Source organism: Phalaenopsis equestris, unplaced genomic scaffold (genome assembly GCF_001263595.1).
Source record: "Phalaenopsis equestris unplaced genomic scaffold, ASM126359v1 Scaffold000188, whole genome shotgun sequence".
NCBI lineage: Eukaryota > Viridiplantae > Streptophyta > Magnoliopsida > Asparagales > Orchidaceae > Phalaenopsis > Phalaenopsis equestris.
Window position 1 is genome coordinate 54,387 of NW_018164630.1, and position 11,593 is coordinate 65,979.

An 11,593-nucleotide genomic window follows, 5' to 3' on the forward strand; every position below is an offset into this window, starting at 1 on the left:
AGAAATTTGTTGGTGGCATATCAAATTTTAATATTTTATTTTAAGTAACTTAATATTATTATTTTATCTAAATATTTATTATAATTATCATTTTATTATATTACTATAATAATTTAATATTATTTTATTTTTTATAATAAATAAATCCGCTAAGTCAATAGACGAGCTCGATATTGAACTCGACCTCGATAAAATTAAGATGATGGGCTCGAGCTGTCTTGTATGGGCTATGTTGGGTCCTTCACTCAACTTCTCTCGCCATTCTCGTCTCCTTCTGAAACTTCGCAATCCCTAATCCTTCTCACTCGATTCTCGTAACAAGATGGATGGTTTCTCCCGCCACCAACAACAGCAGCACGGCGGCGGGGCTTTCTGGTACGCAGCTTCCTCTCCGGCGGCCTCCCACCACCCCCCGCCGCCGCACCTGGCGCAGAACCTGCCGCTCCCTCCCCATCCCCCTAGTTACCACCATCAACCAAGCTACACAAGCCAATTACCTATCACTCCACCTCTGCAGCATCAGCCGTGGTATCATCCACCACAGCAGCCTGCGCCGCCGCTCGCTGGCCCACCGCCGAACTACCCTCCGCCTTATCACAGCCAACCCGGCCTACCACCCCCTTATCCTCAACCTCAGCACCGCTATCCTCCTCCTCCTCCTCCTCCCCCTCCTGCTCAGCCCCATCCCATGGCTGCTCCTCCTGCATATCCTCCCTCCGTTCAGGTGAATTATTTATTAGCTGCATATCCTCCCTCCGTTCAGGTGAATTATTTATTAGTTATTATTAGATATTTTAAATTGGTAAGATCTGGGAACTCGAATGAAATTTGAATAAAGTGAAACATAGGTACTAAAAGGAGAGTATAAACCTTTATCATTGTATTGTTGATTGGAAGAGAAGTTGCTTCAGGAGATTAGATCAGAGGTTGGCATAAATGAGAAATTTGATGATTCAGACCCATTAACTTTTGTATATTTTTAACTTTTTCTGTGGGAACCGGTGCAAGAACCTCTGATCATTTATCTGTTTGGAAAACTGTGCTCTTTAGTTTGCTTTCATGGCTTCCCATATTTACCCCCGTAATATTCTTTGCTGCTTGTTATTAAAATGGAAAATCTGAGGCGGGACTGTGGTCTTCCATTGAATACACTTTGTTGAGGGATGAAACAGTAGATAGTTTGATTGGTGTTCCCTGACCAGTTAAGTACTCTATCTGCCAATTAGGGACTTTGAGTTTTGAGGAAAAGGTGAACGATTACCTATGGGATGATAAGTACTTTGCTGGAATTGGCTAGTTTTTATTTTGAAGATGTTGAAGAATATTAAGTACTTACCTTGGAAATAATAGAAGAATTAATTAAGATGGTTTCTGCCTTGGTTGTAGGATTTACAATGGAAAAGAACCATTTTGTATTTAAAATGTTTAGATTAGTATTCTTCGGAACTCAGGGCTGTATTGAAGTTGAAAGGAACGAATGGCTCAAAGGGGCTAAATTGCATAGAACTTTAAGTTATATGGTTGAAATATGTTCGATTGCAGCTTAGCATATGTGTTGGATTATGTCTTTGTGGTAGATATCATGTTTGGATAATCAATTTTATATGATTAGTATTCACATGCTAAAATGTTTTGTACTCATTTCTTTGGGCAGCTGTGTTCTCTGAGATTCAATATTTTCATATTTCAAGCATTTATTATGTAGGGAAATTAACATATATATTTTCCCTTTCTTTCTTTTCGTTCTAATTTTGTCATATGCTTGTAGGCATGGGGGAACCCCTCTTGGCAAAATCATCAATTATGGGAGTACCCAGGTTGGTTGCCTACAGTTTTTCTTTTTTACAACACAGTCCTCGACCTCTTTCTCTCTCTCTCTTGGCACACACACACACCCACACACACACACATATATCTATATATATATATAGATTTGCATTTTTAATAAATTATATCTATACTTCTTTCAACTACCCTATATGAAGGAATCAACACTTACTACTAAAACTTATGATGGCAATACAAGTAAACTTAGATTTTAGTTGATGATTTAAGATCTTGCTGATTTATTCTTTGGTTTGAAGTTGGATCAAATTCATTAAAAAATGCAACTGAAAGCTATAATCAGCCAAAAATTTGCACTTTTAGATCGACATTGGCTGTACGGTAGCAAATACCATGCAATAAATGACTAAGAATTAAGATGAAGTTTATTTGATCTTTTGTTTTTTATTTTGGCTAAGGAATCAATAATGTAAAAGTGGTGAATAGCTGATTTGGCCAAGTGATTACTAGGTTCCCAAACCCAATTAGAAAACATCAACTTTTGTACTTATGTTTGTATGTGTTACAAACATGCAAATCTATAACTACACAAGACATGCATGAAACATGGTTATATAGTTCTTTCTTTCATATCCTTTTAAAAGAGTAGACTTCTCTATCCTTTCAATTAATTTTAGTCCTGGAGTCAAAAGGAAAAATAAAATACTCTCTAGTTGATCTAGAACATAAAAGCTACTCTGTAACTTTTGATTTTTATTACTATATGTCTAGCAGATCAAATGTAACCAAAAGAAAGACTTTGGCAACAATTATTGGCTTCTACTTTGTATCATTTGAATTTTTTAGAAGTTGCTCTAAATGTTTTACTTTGCTTGTTAAGAAAACTTTAATCTGATCGTAGTGCTTAAATGGATAAATTACTAACGACACTATGAATCATCAGCCGGCTATTTTTCTGATGTTGGTGGTGTTGGATGAGTTTACTTAAGCTTGAGATGAGTTTACTTAAGCTTGCAAAAGTTTAGGAATTCGGCTTCCCATATTTTTGATGATATTCATAAGGATAAGTGATCTTTCTGTCTTATTTTGCTTGGTATTTTTTATTTAGAAGATCAAAAGTTGAAATACTAGTAATTTTTTTAATCTTAATGAAACTAGGAAACTTTATAGGCATTAGTAAGCTTGCATAAAAGCATTCAAGTACATATGTGGTGCTCATGTAATTGTGTAGCAGGCTATTCTTCAGTTTATTATTTTCAGTTCTTTTTGTTGGATCCTATGCGAATAGTGAAACACTCAATACATTATCATGCCCAGTGTAGTTCATTTTGGCATGTCAGCATCATAGCTCATGATAAGATTTCAAGTTCTAACATAGATGCTATACTTTTGTACCTTTGGTCAGGTATGATATTGATGGATTCATCTTAGAAAATGGTTTGTAAAATAATTCTTTTCATACATCTCATTTTATATCTCTTGCGTTTACCAATTGACCTTATGCATGCTCTTATTGGAAGTTAGTGTCAGTTTTATGTTGATGAATATGATGGCTGTTTTCTCTAGTTTTTAACTGTGATGTTAATTACAGATAGAAACATTCACTATGGTAGTGAGGAAGATTGGGAGGCAAAGGCGAGAGCATGGGCTTCTTCTGATTCAATGAACGAAAACCATCATGGACGTTCACAGTTTACCCCACTTGGGAGGATGGATGAGCATGAATACGCCTATCGTGATCATTTGCCAAAATTTGTTGCTCCTGCTGTCGATACCCAACTACCGCTACTTCTGCAATCGAGTAACAGCTGTTAACTGTTTGCATGATGGATCCTATGAGAAAGGCAAAGCATTTTCATTGTTTCTGATGATCGAGTTTTGTTTTTCTTTCGTGTTGGTCAGATGGACGAGCTTCTTACAATGAACATGAAACCGAGACCAGGGAAAGCAGCCATTTGATTTCCCCACCGAGAAGCTATTATCCAAGTTCATCCATATATGAGCAGGAGGTACCTTATACTTATTCTTCCTCACAAGGTAATGGTTCAGTTAGCATTTGGATTTTATTGTTGAAAGCATTAGAATCTGCAAGAGGTGCTTGGTTTTTCATTTTCCCATGATAATGAATTATGCCAAGACTTTTATGCTAGCTATTTTGAATGCATGAAAACATATTTTTGGGGGTGTTTTCATCTTTTATGTTAGGCTAATCGTCTTGTTTATATGAAGGATCATTATGAATTGTTTGAATCAAACACCTTAATATTTGATCTAATCTTACTTTTTTATCAACTTAAGATCGTGATAAGTTGTGTTCAGATACTAGAATGTTATAATTGATTTTTGTCATTTTGCTTACCTTGCTTTATGGCTTTGAAGGTATAATAATTGCAAACCATCTTAAAACGTCTAGGAAGCTTTCTTTTTGACTTTTTACTAAAAAAGGCTTGATCCCATTACAAAAAGCTAAGTAATTGATGACTACCCCATGCGAAGCTATTTTTCTTTCTCATGCTTTTGCTGTATTAGATTATAACCCCTTTTCTCTGGATACTATAATGATGGCGACCATTTGGCCTACTTTTAGAGTTAGTTATGTGATGTTCATTGAATCCTTGCTATGTTGTTAGTTTATGGCATTTCTTGTTTTTTTATCATGTCATTTGAATTGCATTCATCTTTATGTTTGTTTTATTTGTTAATGGTTCATTTTCATTTATGATTGATTTGCTTTATTTTTTAATTGTCATAGGATTGCCATGTGGAATGGGATTGACTGCTATAAAGAGTAGTTAGGATCATTCAATTAGAATATTGAGATGATCAATGTAATATTATGATTTTTGGCTGGCCTGCCTATTGTACCCAATCCAAGTTAGTTTTGAGGACATCACAATTATTTGATCTGTATGATAGAGGCAAATTAATAACGTAGGCGAGTCCAACAAATTGAATAAGATAGTTTTAGTCACCAAGTAGAGTTTTCAATTGTCTCAAAAGTTATTTAGTGGAAGAAGTTGACGAGGTAACGATCAAACAAGGGTGATAAGGGCGCTGAAAGGCTACACATGACAAAGATTGATTGACATGTTGTTGCTTTTTTATAGCTAAAGATTCCTCATGTGCCTATACATAAGGTAAATGAGAAAGAAGATGGTTGAAATGTTCATACCAGGAATCTTAAGTGAAATATTATTTTTGATTATGCCCCGTATCTGGCATTACACTTTCCTCTTAACATGGCCTTAGTCACTCTATCTTATACTATTCAAATCATCCCCTCTCCAAGCTCCTCAAGTAATTCTAATATTTAATTTAGATGAAGGATGTGGTGAACCTATTCACAATGTTGATATTGTGATCTATATGTAAAACTAGGATAAAATAATCATTCTTTTAATTTAGATCGTTGTATTCTAATGTTTTATGGGAGAACCGTAAAATAAGTTGTGGTATAATTGAATTTGGAACGTGTTGAGGTCCAATTTGTGGGCAAGGTCTAATGCTTTGATACTAGGTATGATCTAGAATAACGCAGCTAGTTTCCAACTCTTTTACTTGTCCATAGTGAATCAGACGTTATGATGTATGGGTCCCTTGGAATCATAACAAAGGAAAATAGCACATAGCGTGCACAATTTATTTTAAAATAGAGCTACCGAAACTTACATAATTCAACATGATGAGACATGAGAGAACATGTACCTTAAAAGCATAATTTTTCATTAGTATGTCATCTCATTGTTTAAATTTAACATATATTTGATTTAATGAATGATATAAGGTGGAAAATAAACTATCTGAAAAAACAAAATAATTAAATGAGCAAAAGAAAATATCAAGATTGCGGTAATACATAATGTTAGCTAAATACAGAATATTGGAGTTCGGCTTTCATAAACTAAGATAACTATAAATTTTCTTAATGGAATACGTATGCTTAAAACATAAGTGATAGATTACTTACAAATCCCATGATCAATCCAGAAACTAAATAAATGTCTTCGCAAGTATAATAATTATGAACCAAGATAGCCTCATCTTTGTCATTGTTATCAATTCCTACATTTTTGTCTTCTTCATCGTTGCATCTTATTTAACCAAAATAACCTCTTGTCGTAACATCTCGTTATTTGAGCATAATAGTCTTACATTATGCCTTATAACTAAAGTACAAATAGAATACTTGATTTAATTGTCTTTGTCTTGCACCAATATAATGCATGCAATTTTACTCGATGCTTTATGTGTTACAGTGCTTACTATTGTGCCATATTTAACGTTTTATAATTTTGAAATCCAAGCTTTTAATGATAGAGTTTGAAACCTTTTTTTTTTTTGGGATAGGAGAACACTCAAGCATGAGATCTTTGAGTTTAGGAGAAACTGCCCCACATTTTGACACTTAATTTGATCGTGTATCTTGAGAATAAAAGATTCAAAATTTTCAATCATAAACCAATAATGCTTGGTCGACATTGATGGCTATGTGGTCTTAACCTTTGCAAACCTAATCCTAATTATGCTGTCCACAGCTTAGGGTAATATCAAAGGTAATATTAAGGTTCCCTAGAAGGCTTCTCTTGGTGGAGGATGATCAATGCATAAATGGCATAAAGTATATTTATTAGCATTTTCTAAGTAATATCAACCAGAGATAAAGCTTATGAAGAAACTAGAACTAGATGTGTAGATTAAACTTGGGTTTTTGATTTTGTTTTGAAAAGTTGAATTGTTACTTGGAATGTCTTTTTGAAGAATGAATCAAAATTACTGAGTTGGATGAGGATGGCGAGAAGAAAACATTAAAGTGAGTGGATGCTAAATAGGAGAGTTGTGATGGAAGATTTGCTCCTATTTTTGAACTATTTGCTAAATGAAAAGCTACCCAAAGGTATATGGAGATTGAAAACATTTCTTTAGTGTTTCTGTGGTGCCAAATGGTCCCCATTGATTACATTATATATAACATTATATGACAACTTGAACTCATATTTTGCACAAGTGTAAATTTTGAAATTTATCTTATTTACCCAATGATCGTTATGAATGAAAATAATTAATTAATTTTGTTGAATTTGTGTCAACATAGATTCCATTGATCATTTCTCTTGGGAAATTGTATGAAATTATACGGTTTATGCTAAGTGAGGTTAAATGCTCCAATTCTAAATGTTGACACGAGTTTATGCTAAGCGAGCTTATGAGCAAAAACCTCTGTCATATAATTTACCAAAGGGCAAGATCAATGAAATCTTCGTTGCATATTGTGAATAACTGCAGGCTTCTGATTGGATTATAGTGGATGATGAATGACATAGTCGATAAATGCCTATACCATAAATTAACTCTTTTGCTCATCTTAACAACATGTTCAACTTCTTGTTGAAAATTTGATCAATTATACTTTAGCTTCGAGCTTATCCTTGTTAGTGTATGTTTTCCTGAGTGATTGCCTCATTCTTTTTATGGGTTTCTTTTAATTGTAGGGGTAGATGCATTTTAGGTACATTATTGATTAAGATTTTTTTAAGAGGAATCGGTTTGAGATGGAGTGTGTGTTACATCTATGCCTAATTTAAAGACAAGTTTATCTTTTGTATGCTTAAGGGCAATTTAGTCTTTTATTATTATTATTATTATTGGGTATAAATAGGCTTATTATGTTTAGGATTAGGTTTTATGCATGAGATTGGATTGTGAGTCTTAGGTATAGGGTTTGAGAGAGATTTCTTACCTCTCGAATTGTGGGAATTGGGAGAGATCGTCTGTTTCTCGAATTGTAGGTGTTTATCTTTGTATTCTTGTTGAGTTGTTTAGATTATTACACTAAAATTGTGATTGCCCTAATTTCTGCGAAAGACATTTCGATTTTTGATGTCGGATCGTATCAAATTGGTATCAAAGCAATATTTCTAAAAAATGATGCTTGGGATCAGGAGATTGGGTGATAGTTACGATTTTATCTAGGAAGGATTGCAACGTGAGAAAGGATCATGACATACAAAAGATTCAGTGACTTCACTTTGAGAAACAGTCGTGATTGGAAGGAATAATTGCGGCAAACCAAGACCCGAAACTCCTTGTTTCTTTGTGATCGCAACGCACGGGACTCACCTTCGTGACCGGACCCTACGATACAGTTACAATCAGACCTAGTGGGAAGCTGCTCCTGGAGACCCGAAACTCACTTCTTTCCGCTTCGTATTCGCGTGAGGTAGTTACCATCAGGCTACTACGGGATTGCGGCTCACGGTGAAGCCGCAACTTTTCTCCTCGTGATTCTCTTATAACGGACAAGGGATCATGTCTTTCTTCTCCTTTTGCTTGAGATCGTCATGTGAGGAAGCTTGCATCTTGCAGTTGTTTCCAGTGATCATAGTGCACGACTTTGATGTAGAGGAAAGCGATGAACTGTGTGAATCAGGGTTTGCAGGTTGCTGACGGTGGGATTGTCGCGCGCCTCGTGCGATACAATCAAGATTCACGTAGCTGGTAAGCAATGTCGGGATTTTGGCACACAGAGTGACCAAACCCGTCATTTTTTGCAGTGCAAACTCAGAAATTTCGAAATTTTTCGGTGGGTTGTTTCAGAACACAATTTCTTCGGATTCCTTTGTTAGATCACAGTTTTGCAGCACTGGATGTTGCAATTTAGACTGTTTGGAAATCATTAGCGGCATTTCCGCGTACTGAGGATTCTGCCTTTTGTGATCGAAAATTTTGTGGGAGTAATGGTAGTCAAGAAAATAGACAATTTGGAGAAGAAATTGAAGAAGAGGTGGGGCAACTTGAATTTGAGATGGAAGAAAACTTTGTCACCATAAAAAATAAGTTTTATTCCATAGAGAGCCGAATGGAGGACGAATTTGAGAGCATCAGGAAAATGCTAGAAATGATGAAGAAGATAATGAAATTTCACACAAACAGGCTCCCCTCATCATGCAGTTGAGAGACGATGTCGAGAATGAACTCCAACAACAACAATTAAAAAAATTCGCACGATATAAGGGCAACGTCACAACTTTAGATGGATCGGGAGTTGTGGCATTGTGCAAGGAAACCCAGTGCGGGCTCGAGCGACGACTCTTTGAAGAAATAATATGACATTCAGATGACTTGGACAAATAAATGCAAGCAAGATTAAAGTCGAAAATAATATGACATTCAGAGATGGAAGAGAGACAGAGTTCTCAGAGATTTTGGTTATTGGTAAGCCATGGGGGAGTTGTTTTAGGCTGCGATAGTCTCTAAGATTGATTGGAAATCATGCCACCAACCAATTCAGATGCAGCCGGATGTGCACATGACTTTATTTCGAACTTCTGTGGGTCACTATGAATTCCTCATTATATAGAAAAGATGGTCAGATAATGACGCCAAGTAGAAGCCACCTGAGTTGATTAAGTAGTATTCTAATTTTTCTCACCTTGAGGACAAGGTGTCTTTTTGGGGGGGGGGGAGTATTGTTACGTCTATGCTTACGTCTATGCCTAGTCTAAGAGCAAGTTCGTCTTTTGTATGCCCGAGGGCAATTTTGTTTATTATTATTATTATTATTATTATTGTTGTTGTTGCTGTTGAGTATAAATAGGCTTATTATGTCTAGGGTTAGGTTTTATGCATGAGATTGAATTGTGACTCTAAGGTCTAGGGTTTGTGAGAGATTTCCTACCTCTCGAATTATTGAAATTGGAAGAAATTGCCTACCTCTCGAATTGTAGGTATTTATCTTTATATTTTTTTATTTTTATTGAGTTATTTGGATTATTACACTAAAATTGTGTTTGCCCTAGTTTCTGCGAAAACCTTTTTGATATTTGATGACGGATCGTATCAGTGTGTTCCCACCATATTGTTACATCTATGCCTAGTCTAAGGGCAATTTTGTTTATTTTTATTATTATTGTTATTATTAGTGTTGTTGAGTATAAATAGGCTTATTATGTTTAGGGTTAGATGTTATGTTTAGGGTTAGGTTTTATGCATGAGATTGGATTGTGACTCTTAGATCTAGGGTTTAGGAGAGATTTCCTACCTCTCGAATTGTAGGTGCTTATCTTTGTATTTTTGTTAGGTTATTTGGATTATTACACTAAAATTGTGTTTTCTCTAGTTTCTGCGAAAGACTTTTTGATTTTTGATGTCGGATCGTATCAGTGTGTTCTTACCGTAAGGTATAAATTTTTTTTTGCATTATTGTTACTGGATAGCTTACCAGTCATCAAATAATTGAGGACTCTAATGAACCAATGATTGAGATGATAAATTTTTATTGAGCCGAGCTGAGCTTGTTGATGGTAGGTGAAATCAATTCTAATTGATGTAGTTTGAAGATTTACATATTTGCCTACAAATCTTTTTGTTGGTTTGCTTTCTTTAGGATACCCATACAAGTAATGTCTTAAAGTTGGAATGGTTGCCTTCACCTTTCTCTAGTTTAAGTTACAGTTGCCCCCCTAACATGTCCCAAAATCTAGTTTGGAATTGTTGAAGATTAAAACATCTGATGAGTGTGAATCCTAGTTTTGTGAGTACTATTTTATATACTGTTTATTTATTTATTGCATTAAATTTGTGTTAGAGAGCATTAAAAAAATTGTTTTTTCAAGACCCTTTAGGCTGACACCACCAGTTTGCATACATTAGCAGTTTATGTCCATGCGGAATTTCACTGCCATGGATGGTGAAGAGTAAACAAAAAAAAAATACTTAAAGTTGAGTGTTTCATAACTATCCTTGGCATGTAATCTAGCTTGTACTCATTACACTTGACTAATTACTTCATTAACCTCCTTGAATGCTCAAATTGTGACAATAATTCTTTCAATGACTTTCGATGATTTCATGAATTTTATGTTTTTGGAAGTATGGTCAAGTGTTCTCAATGAGATGATGGCCTAGAGCTCAAACGCATATATTATTTTTTTTAATCTTTATATTTTTCATCCTTATCATTTTTATGGAATCATTAGGCATGATCATTATTTGTTAGATTTTTAACTAGTCTACAGATTTAATTTAGAAAGTTTAGTGGTTATAAGTTTTTCTTTTGGTGTTTCAATATTATCCAATCACCGGATCAAAATTAATGATTTTCAATGTTGTGTATACTGTCATACATGTTTGTAAACTAGTGTTAAATACTAGTATGTCGGTATTCTTCTTTGACCAAGATTCATTCCATTGACAAGTAAGATATTATTTTTTTTATGCCTGCCATCTGCTTCAAGTACTGGAAAATGTGTACAAGATGTTTTGGTGATTTTTTTCATGGATTGATAATTTGCAAATGCATCTCATGTTCTTTTTTTTGCACAAACATCTTATGACTAAATTTTTTGAGGTTGTGTATTAACTTGTTTAATTCATCGCCTCAGTTTGTATTTCTTGTATGGTTGGAGTTTATCAGAGTTAGATTGGTGCCATTCATTTTTGACTATTTTTTTATATATATTGTTAGGCACTATTCAATGCTTTAAAATAATTTTGGCAGAGTATGACAAATGTTGTGATATTGTTGTCTTACGCTACCAAAACCTTTTCTACACTTCAGAGTGTGCCAGCCATGTTGAAGCTCATATTTCAACTTTTGTTTTGGCTGTATTTTCTGCCAGAGGAATGCTGATGAATTGCCACGCTAATATGCTGTAGTTTTTTTAAGATATCATACTTCGTTAGGTTGACATTTTGGTGTGATTGCAGGTAGCAGAGAAGCTATGGATCACAGGGAGAGGCCACGAGAGAGCTTTCATCCTCAGTTCACAGCGCCTGTTCAATTTTCTTCAGTGGAAGAGCCTAACTCTTT

The 11,593-nt window shown here is 34.9% G+C and overlaps 1 protein-coding gene across 1 annotated transcript in view; it reads left to right on the plus strand.

Annotated features, from left to right (window-relative positions):
- Positions 1 to 322: 322 nt before the first annotated feature.
- Positions 323 to 11,593, plus strand: part of LOC110022372 — a 26,952-nt gene continuing 15,681 nt past the window's right edge. Inside the window, exons 1-5 of the mRNA XM_020721265.1 lie at positions 323 to 724; positions 1,769 to 1,817; positions 3,377 to 3,586; positions 3,688 to 3,822; positions 11,491 to 11,585. Coding sequence (XP_020576924.1) covers positions 323 to 724; positions 1,769 to 1,817; positions 3,377 to 3,586; positions 3,688 to 3,822; positions 11,491 to 11,585 — 891 coding nt within the window. The remainder of the gene's footprint in view (positions 725 to 1,768; positions 1,818 to 3,376; positions 3,587 to 3,687; positions 3,823 to 11,490; positions 11,586 to 11,593) is intronic.